Consider the following 14,736-nt stretch of genomic DNA (forward strand, 5'->3'; position numbering starts at 1 on the left):
TCACGGAACCTCTTAACATGTTCTACGATATTGATGTTTGTTCTTGAAAACAAAGATAGTCCAAATACCAGAAAACGAAACAAAACAATTGTGCAGTGTAAAGAAAAGATGGCAATGCACGATTTAAAACTATAACCTTGAAACCTTGATCTGACTCGAAAAGTGTGAACTTTTGAAAATTTCTCCATTGTTTCTTATAAGCAAGAAATGCGCAAGAGACCTTTGCATGCAGAGAAACCACAAATGGAAATAAACAGTTTTGAAAAACTTAATCATGAAATTCTAATTCATACTTGATCAGAAATAGCTTTTAAGGATACTGTTGATAATCGAGCAAGATCCAAGGTTTTATTGCACGGAAAGTTACTTGCAGTCGCGTTTACTCTGCTTACATATTGAAAACAGTTCTCTCTGGGCGGAATTTGTAAACAAGAATAGATGCATCAGTGTTCGTTTAGTATCCGAGGAGGTAAAAAGCATTAAAATTTTGAAAATTTTGATAATTCACATAATAGTTTCCAATGACCAGAATATTTCATAGATTATTTTTACAGAGATCGATTAACACCTATAATATGCGATATTTTCCACAGCATGTTCTATTGTCAGTGTTTACTTTTCCGGCTAAAGACAGTACACTGCAGTACAAAAATGCGTACACCTCTGAAATAACTTTCCTTGCATTAGTACCTTGGAGCATTACCATCTATTCATGAGGGCCACTTTAAATTATGCTTACAGTCCATTTAAAACCTATAATTTTTTTTAAAATTATGGTAAATAACATCAGCAATGTTGTTTCGTTATTTATTTACCTAAAAACTATTTCCCAGTCTTTAAAAGCAAGCACAATTATCCAACCCCTCCTTTTTTCATTTTGACCTAATAGCCTAGAATTAACACCCCCTAATTTTAACCCCCTCCCTCAACTGTAGCAGCCTAGATGTGGTGTCTCAAAATATTTCAAGAATACAATATAAACAATTTTACTCAAACCCGCAATTAACAACTCTTTCGTGTATTTTTGGTAAATACGCAAAAAAATCTTCAGTGAATTGTATAGATAGATAGATAGATAGATAGATAGATAGATAGATAGATAGATAGATAGATAGATAGATAGATAGATATATAGATAAATAGATGTATAGATGGGTAGAAATTGGAAAGTTTTACATAACGTATTCAATGTTTGTCTTCAATGTGTGTCCTCAATATGCATCCAAAATGTGTCTCTTCAATGTGAGTCCTCAATGTACGTCGTCAATGTGCGCCTTCAATGTGCGTCCTCAATGAGCGTCCTCAATGTGTGTTCTCAATGGACGCCCTCAATGTGTGTCCTCAATGTGCGTCCTCAATGTGCATCCTTAATGTGTGTTCTCAATGTGCGCCCTCAATGTGTGTCCTCAATGTGCGCCCTCAATGTGTGTCCTCAATGTGCGTCCTCAATGTGCGCTCTCAATGTGTGTCCTCAATGGGCGTCCTCAATGTGTGTCCTCAATGTGCGTCCTCAATGTGTGTCCTCAATGTGCGTCCTCAATGTGTGTCCTCAATGTGCGTCCTCAATGTGCGTCCTCAATGTGTATCCTCAATGTGCGTCCTCGATGTGCGTCATCAATGTGCGTCCTCTCATTAATAATGTATTTTCATTAGTGCAATCGAATGAGAGTGTCCTGTATTGCAGTCCCCTACTTCTAGTGTTTAGGGGAACTGTCACTTCAAGTGACCTTATATTTTAAGAGGGGCATGACCGATTCACATCAGACCTACCAACGTCGGACTTACAAGCACTGGACTGGTAGTAACGTCTTCGGGCCAGTAAAAACGTCGGACAGTTCAAACGTCAGACAGTACAAACGTCGGACAGTACAAACGTCCGACAGTACAAACGTCGGACAGTACAAACGTCGGACAGTACAAACGTCAGACAGTATAAATGTCTAACAGTACAAACGCCGGACAGTGCAAACGCCGGACAGTACAAACGTCGGACAGTACAAACGTCAAACCAGGACAAACGTCAGACCAGTACAAACGTCTGACCAGCACACACGTCGGACAGTAAAAACGTTAGGCAAGTACATACGTTGGGCCAGTACAAACGTCGGACAGTACACACGTCAAACCAGGACAAACGTTAGCCAAGGACAAACGTCAGACAAGGACAAACGTTTGACATTTTGGCTTGGTTGAGTTCGTAAATTTTTTATCTTCGTTCTTGAAAATGTGATTTCAATCGAGTCTCTAAAAGGAAGCAACATTTTTTAAATCATTGGGTTTTACATCAAAATTTAGAGAATATGAGCAAAAATAAGCAATATCTGGGCTAAAAGAGCTTGAAACTGCGAAATGTATTGCAAACAATGAAAAACACACCTCATAAAAATATGATAAAAACCATGAAAAGAATAAGCAAAATTAATTTATATCGATTTTATAATCCTTTTTGTATATTTGGTAAAAATAATTTTAAATATTTGTTTAATGTCGACAAATGAAGGAGATATGACGAAAATCTGCGAACAATGTTAGTGCATATCTACACAAGTCATAAGAAACAAATTTAAAAAAATGTCATTTATTTTTACAAATCCTCTTTATTACATATTATGAATTATATTTTGAATGGAAAAATTGTTTGAATAGAAAATTCCAGAGTAAAGCAGATTTGTGCTGAAATCTTTTATTTACAAATTTAATTTTCGGAAACTTAGAAATAAAATAGAAAGAAAATTTTTTTCTCAAAAAAATAGTTTCGAGAATTTTTTTCTCTGTACATTTCATAGACAGGACATTTCATAGATAGGACATTTCATAGACAGTACATTTCATAGATAGGATATTTCATTGATAGGACATTTCATAGATGAGACATTTCATAGATATGACATTTCAAAGATAGGACATTTCACAAATAGGACATTTCTTAAATGGGACATCTCATAAATAGGACATTTCATAAATAGGACATTTCATAGATAGGACATTTCATAAATAGGATAGTTCGTAGACAGTTTTCACAGTAATATTATTTAATACAGCACGCCATGTTATTTCCACCTCACATCTTATTCATATTTTCGCTTTAAACTGATATCATAAATCTTGTTGATATCTTGTTAGTTGAGACACAAACATTGTAAAACAATATATTTATATATGCATTTTATTAAAAATATATGTATCTTAAGCTGATCATATTTTCTAATATATTGTGACACATTTTTGATTAACCCGAATGTCTGTCTATGAAATTTCCTCTCTAGTAACTTTTTTTCTATGAACTTTTTTTTCTGTGAAATGACTGTCTATGAAATGTCCTCTCTTGGAATTTTTTTTCTTTGAAATGTATGTCTATAAAATGTCCTCTCTAGGAACATTTTTCTATGAAATGACTGTCTATGAAATGTCCTCTCTTGGAATTTTTTTCTTCTTTGAAATGTATGTCTATAAAATGTCCTCTCTAGGAACTTTTTTTCTATGAAATGTCCTCTTTAGGAACTTTTTTTCTATCAAATGTCTGTCAATGAAATTTCCTCTCTAAGAACTTTTTTTTCTATCAAATGTGATCTCGAGGAACTATTTTTCTATGAAATGTCCTCTCAAGGAACTTTTTTTCTATGAAATGTCTGTCTATGAAATGTCCTCTCTTGGAAATTTTTTTTTCTATGAAATGTCTGTCTATGAAATTTCCTCTCTTGGAAATTTTTTTTATGAAATGTCTGTCTATTAAATGTCCTGTCTATGAAATGTCTTACTATGAAAGGTCCCAATACTTAAAAAACATGTTGTTAACATATCATTCATGCATGAAATGAGTGATAAAATGAAAATTTCATGATTAAAAGATTATTTGGTTCAGATCTTCTACAATTCCTAAGACAAATGAAAATATATTTTACAAAAGAAAACTTTTTTCAAGGAGATGTAACATTTTTTTAAAATTTAAATTACATTTTGGTCCTTTTAAATAAAAAATGTTAAGTATAGTAAAATATTTGATTTTTTTAAACAAAAAAGTTACAGAATTGACAAAAAACAAACATATTTTTTTTTAAATTTCCAATTTTTGAAATTTTTTTGCTGTCCTGCATTGTGTCTTTAGAACAGGAACACAGTGTCTTGAGAACAGGAACACAGTGTCTAGAGAACAGGAACACAGTGTCTTGAGAACAGGAACACAGTGTCTAGAGAACTGGAACACAGTATCTTGATGTCTTGAGAACAGGAACACAGTATCTTGAGAACAGGAACACAGTGTCTTGAGAACAGGAACACAGTTTCTTGAGAACAGGGACACAGTGTCTTGAGAACAAGAACACAATGTCTTGAGAACAGGGACACAGTGTCTTGAGAACAAGAACACAATGTCTTGAGAACTGGAACACAATGAGGGAAAACTTACAGGGCAAAAACAAGCTTCGACTTAAGAAACCATGATTTTTCCCAAAAAATTAATGTCCGAGATTCACCCTTTTATCTAATATACTTCTCTAATTTTGAATCTAGAATCTATTAATCTCAGTTTTATGATCGAATTAAAAACAATTTTGATGTAATTATTAGCGATCGATCACTTAATTGCATATTGCAGACACGGGCGTACGAGATCATTTGTGTTTAAAGTGGGGGCACCAAAATTTTTTTTGGTGCCCCCCCCCCCTTAAAAACCCCCTTTTTTGAAAAAATATTGATACCTTTTTTAACTATGTTCAGGTAAACTATTCGATCATATACACTTCCATATTACAAGTGTTAATAAATCATTCATGTGGACTCATCAGATCTTGATACTGTGGTGTAAGCTTCAAGGGGTGAAAAATAGAGATGGAAACGTTTCTTAAAAATATCTTTATTGAATATATATATTGTATAATATGTAAATACTAAATAATACACTTAAGGCAGTATTCATTAAAGCTTTTTTAATGAAACTTTTTTAGGTAAGAGCAAAAGTGAGATTCTAAAGTATTTTTCATTACCAAACTCTGATATTGTAATCCCTATATCTTCTAAACCCAATGTCGTAGACCTTAGATATTTCAAACTTTAAATCATGTTAGATCAAATATTCCTAGTTTGAAATATCAAAGGTTTACATCACCAGGTTACAAAGATACAGGGATTCAAAAAAATTTAAGCTTGTGTCAATACTTAATCAGACATAGCTTTGAAGGGTCGGTATTGTTGTGAATCTCAGAATATAATTTATTTATTTTCTTAATCTTTTAGCAAGGGCGNAGCTTCTTGGATACTTTAAAGGTACACAATACAGTCCAATTAACATACAAGGACTACTTCATCTCTCCATCAAACATTAAACTAGCAGAAAAAAACAGCAAATTAATGTTTTTAATACTCTTCACTCTTCAGTTTCAGATTTGAAAAGTGCGATAGCTCTGAGTTCTGGAGGGGTGGGGCTACGCCCCCCCTTTTACAGGTCTAGGTGGGGGCACTGCCCCTTGCCCTCCCCCCTGCATACGCGCCCTTGTCACGTTTGGGTGCGTGCAATGCAATGCAATGTAAAATTTCGATTGCATTAGGAATTGGGAAATGGAACCAGATGTAATTTTAAATGAGCCTCCCTCAGGAGATGCGTACGCGTAGGGGGGGGGGTCCCGTGCACCTCGCCCCCCCCCGTACGCGCCACTGATTCCCGGACTAATAGTAATTATTACGTATAATTAAAATTTTAAAAACTTTTTTATTTTTTGGGAACTATTATATGCAAATCTGTTTAAAGTTAAGTATGGGGGTCAAAGAGTGAATGGTTGTTATAAACAATTACTGTGCAGGCTGTAAAAAGGACGATTTGTTTCTAACCCGTTTTTCCACCTGTAAACTTCGACCTTCTTACCCCAACAACATATAATGGACTCGCCCAAAGCTCTCCTACTGACTGCCCGGTTGAAAACCGGTTTAAACAATCTTAAGAGTCGCTCATTCCTCCACTTGTTTCGAAGATTTTCTGTCCGTGTTGGGACAATTTGTCCGGGTCGGGCCGGCGCTACTACGGTGTGCACGGGCCGGCGCGGGGCAAACAACGGTTGCTTTGCACTCAGTATCGGTGTAACTAAGATCAGTGAAGGCCGACTCTTTGACGCACAAAATCTCAAAGTTCACCGCGACCGTAAAGGAGCTTTTAGCTACCACCTTGAAAACATTTTAGGACATTTTTCAAACGTTTGATGTGATTGTTAGGAATTATTTTGTGAGACATTGTGTGATAGTACTAACATTGATCAGCTGTTCAGAGTACAAAAGTAAAGAAGGAGATACAACTATGTGATTTTTTTGCATCCTAGTGAAAACTCGCAATTTTAAGTGAAATATTAAAACGCGATGAAAAGAATATAATTATGCCGGGAGTTTCAGGTTGGCCCGCCGATATTTTGATTTAAAAATATCATTAAACAAAAATTTCTACTTAGCCGGTTTTTTATTTGAAATAATATATATTTTGTTTTAATCAATGTAACACATTATATACTTTAATGATTAAAAATAAGCCGCCCCCAATTAAAGCTTTATTTTTGCTTTATTAAATATTATTTCCCTTATTAAACTAATTGATTTCGAGTATCGGTTTTCTTGTTAAATTTAACCACTTTTTTAATTATTCAAATTTTCAAAATTCGTCGGCCATAGGCAATGTGTCGGGAGACAGTCCGGACGAATTCTGTTCGTCGGACGAGGTTAAAGTGTTCAAGGATGAGGGGGAGGACGAGCAAGAACAGAATGCCTCCGAATGCCTCCAAGCCGAGCTTTTGGAGGAGAAAAGCAGTCTTATTACAGAATCGGAACAGGTGATTTTTTTTTAACTTTTTCAGAAATAAATTTTGTTCATCGATTTTCCTTACTCTTTGAGGCGCAATATTTAATAAAACCGGCTCCTATTTTATATTGTTGCGGGGTTACCCGTAAATGATGAAACTGTTTAATGGAAGATGTAAAACTTGCAAATATATCGATATTTACGATGTTTATTTTAACAAGTACCATAATTCTTTCTTTAAACCTAAACCGCAGGTAACTTCAAAAGAGAAATCACAGTTAATTATTAAAATATTAACTTCTTGATCAGACAAACCTTGGAAAAGTATCTTTGTGAATCCGCGCGTTTCTAAATTGAATTTTCGTATACTATCCCTTTACAAATAGACATGACGTCAACATAAATTAGACAATGCAGGACAATTCTAACTGACAAATATACATGGATAGACAGTACCCTGATCCCTGGATAGATTAGATAGATGAGATAGATAGGGGAATAGATCGTTAGTCAATTAGACTCTTAGGTAGTTAGACAGTCAGATAGAAACAAATATATTTGGACTAAAAGACGTTTAGCTGGATAGATAGAAATAGAAATTTTAAAAATAGGATAGAAGGTTATATTCATGCAGAAATATCCTTAACGAAATAGGCACTGAAGAAATTCATTACAGTTCTGATAAAAAGACAATTATTTGCGAAAAAAATATCAACTTAAATTGCAAATAATCAAATTTCTTATAATTTTAGTAATGTACGTTTTTTATTTCTTTCGGGCATTTCTTTGACAAATCTGGAAGATTTTGGTTCCGTTTAATCAAAATGGGAAAAAAGTTTTGTTTTGTAAGAAATAGTAAACTGTTTACTACTAATTTAATTCTCTTATTTAAACTTGGGTGTCAAATTTCATCATTTCAGGCCCAATGAATATTGTGTAATTGTACACAATAAATATTGTGATTATAATATGTTTATGTACAATGAACATTTTGTACAATTTACAATGTATACAGAGAAAATGAGTTATAATTGATATATTGTTTTTAGAGCAGCAGTGAGTTATCAAGAAATAGTAGCAATAATACATATGTATATGTGAAAATGCAATTAATCGCTTTTTTAGTGAAGAAAAAGTAATTCACTGTTTGCCATAAATAAAAAATTATTCAAGTTCAAGTAGCAATAAAATAAGCAATAGACAGTTAAGATTAGCAATGATTAAGCACTAAAATGCGACTTTAAAACTGGTTTTATTTCCAAGAATGTGAATTTCACTCTTTTTCAGGATTTTTTATTTGTTTTATGAGGGGGGGGGGCAACGGGAAATACCAGATTTAAACCGGACCTTTTTGCAAATATAAACTGAAAAGAATAAAAAGTGGCCTAGTGTAGTCCAGTGAGGGGGGGGGGTCATTTTTAGCCTCCACGCTATGTTTATGGAACAATAACGAACTGTGTAATTTAAAAAATATTTTTCATTTATTTTGACAGTTTCAGTTTGACCACTGGTATTGGGGAAGGAGGGGGGAGAGGGTAGATTTGTCAAAAATATCATTAATTCATTAATTCATCTGTCATCCATTGATCTTTTCAAATATTTTTACGTTCATCCATATATTTTATGAAATAGTAATATATCCACACCAGGTCTATACAACTATTTGATCCATACGTCTATTTATCTATCTGAATGTAAATCTTCTGATAAACCTGAATTCATCTATTTAAATCTATCTAATTAAATCTATCTATTAATCTTCATAAATCTATCTATTAATCTACATAAATCTATCTATTTTAATTGATCTATCTAAATTTATCTGTTAATCAATCTGAAATTATTCATTATTTATTTGAATTTATCTATTAATCTATTTATCTATCTGTTTGTATCTAAATCTATCTTTTTATCTATCTATTTATTTAACTAAATCTATCTATTCATCTTTCTAAATCTACCTAAATCTATTTATCTACAGTGTGAGTAAAAAAACCGGGATTATCTCGATGTTTTTGACAAAATTTTCAAAACTAATATTTTATTCCGATTTTAGGCATAAATAAAAAAAGTAAAAAAAATGAAAAATATTTTTGGAACAATTAAAAAAATCCGTGAATCCAATTTTTTAAAATTAATATTTTTTGAAAAATTGTTGGGAAAATGTTTATTCTATTGTTTTCCAAAATTTCACGAAAAGTCATCAACAATTGAAAGAGATATAACAAAAACTCCTCAAAAAAATTAGAGTGGAAATCTGCAGTAAATGTTATCAAATTAAAACCCTAGAACTGTTATGACTTCAAAATGCAAATACTTGGCTTACCTTTTTTTATATCTCATTCAATTTTTTAATAAGCTTTCATGAAATTTTGGAAAACAATAGAATAAACATTTTCCCAACAATCTTATAAAAAACTTAATTTTTACAAAAAAAAAATAGCTTCGTGGAATCGTTTTTTTTAATGTTCCATAAATCTTATTTTATTTTGCCTTACGTTCCAAACAAAATAAAAATTCTAAAATTTTGTCCCAAACATCGATAATCCCTCTTTTTTTTGGCTCACCCTGTCTAAGAATCTTTTCGATACGAATCTATTCGCATCTATGTCTAAGCTAAGCTATCAATATTATCGAATCCCCCGCGGTTTAATCCTAAAGGCCTGGGGTGGGGGGCGGTTTAAATCCTATAGGCCTGGGGGGAGATTATGGGGACAGAACAGTTAAAATCTTAAATTTAATTTCTACGAAGACGGCCCNCCGGATAAATCCGTTGATAAAAAACTAAAGTTCACTGATAAAAGTAATCCCTGGACAAATATTGAAAATGATTCATAGTTTCATACAATACTGTCGAATATATATATATAATCATCAATATTAAACATTTTTTCTTCTTGTCCTCCATAGTCGGCCTATCATCCGTTTTGTCCAATATATCCGTCATTTCCTCCAACTTGTCCTATCGTCCTATTTGTCTAATATATCATCATTCCTCCCACTTGTCCTATCGTCCTCTATTTGTCCTATATATTCGTCCTATCCTATTTGTCCTATATATTCGTCCTATCCTATTTGTCCTATATATCCGTCCTGTTCTTTTCCTTGTCCTACATATCTGTCTCCAACCTGTCATATCTTCTTATTTGTCCAATATATCCGTCTTATCCTGCTATTTGTCCTTTATATCCGTCCTTTCCTTCTTGTCCTATATATCCGTCCTATCCTATTTGTCCTATACATCCGTCCTATCCTATTTGTCCTATACAATCGTCCTATCCTATTTGTCCAATATATCCCTCCTGTCCTGCTATTTGTCCTCTAGTATATATATTTCCATCCTGGTCTGATGCTAAGATATGATCTCTAAGAAATGTGAAAATTCTAGCTTCTCATCTTATACAATTGTAATCTTGGCAGATTTCTGATTCATTTCTAAATGTATTTTTAACAACAACCTCCTCACCCCAGCATTCCCCCCCTTCTTATTTTATTTTTTGTATTCTCTCCTTAATTCGTAGTTTTAACCTTTTAATTATGTTGGATAAAACGTTGTCGAAAACTTGGTTTTTATTTTTTACAAATTTCTGCCAGTTTCTTTCTTGTTTTTTTTTGTAGAAAACGTAGAAAAAGGTCTGATATGAAAATAAAGAAGACCCCCCTCCCTTCCCTCACACACTTCCCGTTTTACTGCCTGAAATTAAATAGAATGACTGCCTGACTGCTTGAAAACGTAATAACATATCCTCATCAAATAATAAAATGATACTCCATACTTACTTACTTACTTACTTACTTACTTACTTACTTATCTATCTATCTTTCATACTTACTTATCTATTTATCTTTCTTACTTACGTATCTATCTATCTTTCTTACTTACGTATCTATCTTTTTTACTTACTTATCTATCTATCGATCTTATTTTTCTATCTATCTATCTATCTGTCTATATATCTTCATACTTGCTTAACTGAGATTTTTTTAGTTATGGAAAGAAATTGTGTTTTGTGTTTTTTTTGGGCTGACAGTCAAGACAATTGAAAAGACAAAAATTATGGACTTTTTTTACACACCCGTTAATCCCTTTAATCCCTAGGGACCGGGGTCCAATCCCTGGCTTGATCACAACATATTCAGGCATTTTCAAGTAAGTGAGTCTCTAAGATAAGTGAGCAAGTGATTTTGTAAGATAAGTGAGTCGGTAAGGTAAGTCAGTGCATTTTAGTAAGTGAGTCAGTTAGTGACTTATGAAAATAAGAATAAGTAAGTTTTAAGTAAATGAGTCAGTTTTCAAGTAAAGGAGTCAGTTTCTAAGTAAATGAGTCATTTGTTAAGTAAACGAATCAGTTTTCAAGCAAATGAGTCAGTTTTCAAGTAAATGAGTCAGTTTTCAAGTAAATGAGTCTGTTTTTAGGTAAATGAGTCAGTCATTATTTAAATGAGTCAGTTTTCAAGTAAATGAGTCAGTTTTCAAGTAAATGAGTCAGTTTTTAAGTATATAAGTCTGTTTTTAAGCAAATGAGTCAGTTTTCAAGTAAATGAGTCAGTTTTCAAGTAAATGATTCAGTTTTCAAGTAAATGAGTCAGCTTTGAAGCAAATGAGTCAGTTTTCAAGTGAATGAGTTTGTTTTCAAGTAAATGATTCAGTTTTCAAGTAAATGAGTCAGTTTTCAAGTAAATGAGTCAGTTTTCAAGTAAATGATTCAGTTTTCAAGTAAATGAGTCAGTTTTGAAGCAAATAAGTCAGTTTTCAAGTAAATGAGTCTGTTTTTAGGCAAATGAGTCAGTTTTCAATTAATGAGTAAGTTTTCAAGTAAATAAGTTGGTTTTCAAGTAAATGAGTCAGTTGTCAAGTAAATGAGTAAGTTTTCAAGTAAATGAGTCAGTTTTCAAGTAAATGGGTCAGTTTTCAAGAAAAGGAGTAAGTATTTCAAGTAAATGAGTCAGTTTTCTAGTAAATGAGTCAGTTTTCAAGTAAATGAGTCAGTTTTCATGTAAATGAGTCAGTTTTCAAGTAAAAAAATTATTTTTAATCTTGTTTTTCCACTTGTTAACAATAATGCCGTGAAAACTTATAAAATCCAAATATAACTATATATATATAGTTGTGAAAAATAAATACATCATAAAGGGAAATATATCAGAGTAATTTGAAGAGGTATTAGCCATATAAAACTTATATTTAAATATTCAAAACTTAAATTAAATTATTTAATTTAATTTTACGACCTAGAATAATGAAAACACAAAACATAAAATATTATGTATTTTCAACAATAAAATGTTAAAACTAAACTTCTAAAGCTATATCCAAAATCTCCCTTTAATATAAACAGCATACAGCGTCTGACAAAAAAAACTTTAAAATATTGGATTTTGGGGGCTGATAAAAAAGGAAGAAAAAATGCGACCTTAAAAGAAAAAAAAGATATTAACAAAATATTTTTCCTTCCTCAGTTTTTATTAAAGATCTTAATAAAGAAAAATTTAATTTTAAAAGAAAAAATCTATGATTATTTTGTGCATACTGTATTATATTATATTATATTATATTATTATATATACTGTATTATTATTTTTTTTTCGTGGGAACATTTAAGACGTAAAAGTTACAAAAACTTGCATGATACTTTTTTCGTGTGTGACGTAAGCTTTCTCCAAAATGTTTTTTTAGAATTACATTTTAGTACTTGCGTTTTGCTGCCTGGTAGTGTAAATTGTGATATTTTAAGCTACATATGATAATATAGTCCAAGGGTGTAATGCAAGGAAAGTTAATTGCGGTCGTGTAAACATATTGAAACCAGTTATCTTTGGGCGGAATTTGTAAACAAGAATAGATGCATCATTGTTCGTCTAGTATCCGAGGAGGATAAAAGCATTGAATTTTGAAAATTTTGATAACTCACATAATAGTTTCCTATGACCAGAATATTTCATAGATTTTTTTATGTGAAAGATGGATCCCATGTCAGGCTTTGACATCTGTCTGATGTTTACATTACCGCCCAGAGACTGTACACTGCAGTACAAAAGATGTGTACACTTCTGAAATAACTCTCCTTGCATTACATCCTTGATATAGTCCATCCAAGGAGTAGTCCATCAGGTTGTAGAAATATATGGATTAGAAATAAAAGAAAGGAAAGTGTTGAGTTGCATCTATTCTTTGTGATTTCACTCTGTTTTGTCTTCTATTATCCAAGCCTACTAAGAAGGGTGGGTGGGGGAGGGAGGGGGGGAGGGAAGTTAGAAATGTATGAATATGTATTTATATATATTTACAAATATTTAGGATGCCTGCTAATTTAGTTTAATTTACGTGTTGAAAACTAGGAAACCAGGCGTGACACTTGGACATTAGACAAAATTGGCCATTCTGCACACTTCAGGGGGATTTTTCGCAGGGGTATATATTTTTCGAAAAATATCCCCTCTTCCCCGGCTATGTAAGAAATTTGCCTTTTACTGACATATTTTTCGAAAATCGTAAAAAATAATATCCTTTGAGAAGCTTTTTTAACAAGAGGCTTGGAAACTATCGACTCTAAACGAAGCAAAATAATCATCCGCATTTACACATTGTAGATTTTTTTTGAAATCGTTTGCATTAAAATTCTAACATAAGGATTGTGTCTTGCCACAAACTCGAATTTCTACTCTATATCGATGCAACCTCATGGTGTAAACCTTTAATATTTTAAACTATTTAATATAATAGAATTCATAGTTGAAATATCCAAGGTCTACGACATTGGGTTGCAAAGATATAGAGATTATAAAAAAGACTCAATCATTTCATGGTCATGAAATTGAGAAGAAAAGCTGGTGGTTTGAATTTTTGTTGAAAATGGCAGAATTTTGAGTTTAAATAATTATTTTGACAACTAGTATTTAATAAAAGTCCAAACTATGACATATTTAGCAGGAGAGAAAACTGCTTTGAAACCTGACCCGCTATACATTAATAAATTTGGCCAATACACTTCAAAGCTAATTCAGGGATAGATACACTGTTTGGGAAAAAAATATTTGGTTTAAAAAAAAAAAAAAATATTTAAGATTTCGAAAAAAATAAATTTTATGGAAAAAATGCCAACCTGTTTCATAAATGAAGCTATAAATATATCAGATTTCTGCAGTAAGTTTTTCCAATACCCGTTCACCCTCTAGACCCCTCATTAAAACAACAAAAAAACTTTTCTAAAAGTTATCATATTTTTCACGCTTTTTGTTGTTCTATCGATCCTTTAAAGTATCAACCCAACTAAATTTAAGATAAAATCTTCAAACTTATTCTTTTTCTTGACCTAGAAAGAAAATACTGTTTGACGAATGTATGGGGACCAAAAAGGTCCCATAAAAATGTTTGACAATTTCTAATTTATGCGTTTAGTGAAATGTGAACGATAAGAATTCAAAAAGCACATATTCGACAGTTAAAAGACTTACAACAATAAAAATGAATTACAACTGTTAATTTTTTTCTTCTTAATTTAATATATATATTTTTCCAGGGCAAATCAGAGCTAAGAAGAGAACTAGGGCATACGTTAGGTAAAATATCTTTCCAATTTCTACCCATCTGTACTTCTATTAACCTTCTATCTATCCAATTTCTACCTTCTATGCTCTTATTTATCCATCTATATCCAATTTCTACCGATCTATACATATATTTATCCATCTATCTATCCAATTTCTACCATCTATATATCTATTTATCCATCTAGCTGTCCAATTTCTACCCATCTATACTTCTATTTATCCATCTATCTATCCAATTTCAGCCCATCTATACTTCTATTTATCCATCTATCTATCCAACTTTTACCCATCTATACTTCTATTTATTCATCTATCTATCCAATTTCAGCCCATCTCTACTTCTATTTATCCATCTATCTACCCATCTACATCTATTTATCTATCTATCTATCTATCTATCTATCCAATTT

General features: G+C 32.1%; 1 protein-coding gene across 1 annotated transcript; it reads left to right on the forward strand.

Moving 5' to 3' along the window:
* Positions 1 to 6,037: 6,037 nt before the first annotated feature.
* On the forward strand, positions 6,038 to 14,511 carry LOC111717108 (lymphoid enhancer-binding factor 1). The gene is made up of 4 exons (XM_023492618.1): positions 6,038 to 6,375; positions 6,649 to 6,806; positions 10,875 to 10,925; positions 14,296 to 14,511. Exons 1-4 carry the CDS (start codon positions 6,360 to 6,362, stop codon positions 14,509 to 14,511), a joined length of 441 nt encoding a protein of 146 aa, XP_023348386.1. The 5' UTR covers positions 6,038 to 6,359.
* The last annotated feature ends 225 nt before the right edge of the window (positions 14,512 to 14,736 follow it).

The sequence above is a fragment of the Eurytemora carolleeae genome, unplaced genomic scaffold (assembly GCF_000591075.1).
Source record: "Eurytemora carolleeae unplaced genomic scaffold, Eaff_2.0 scaffold1927, whole genome shotgun sequence".
Classification (NCBI taxonomy): domain Eukaryota; kingdom Metazoa; phylum Arthropoda; class Copepoda; order Calanoida; family Temoridae; genus Eurytemora; species Eurytemora carolleeae.

Bases quoted from the DNA above. Each gene is read 5' to 3' on its own strand.
- LOC111717108 (XM_023492618.1), top strand. The intron at 6,807-10,874 runs GTGATTTTTTTT...TTTAATCCCTAG, and splicing joins TTATTACAGAATCGGAACAG to GGACCGGGGTCCAATCCCTG. The intron at 10,926-14,295 runs GTAAGTGAGTCT...ATATTTTTCCAG, and splicing joins ACATATTCAGGCATTTTCAA to GGCAAATCAGAGCTAAGAAG.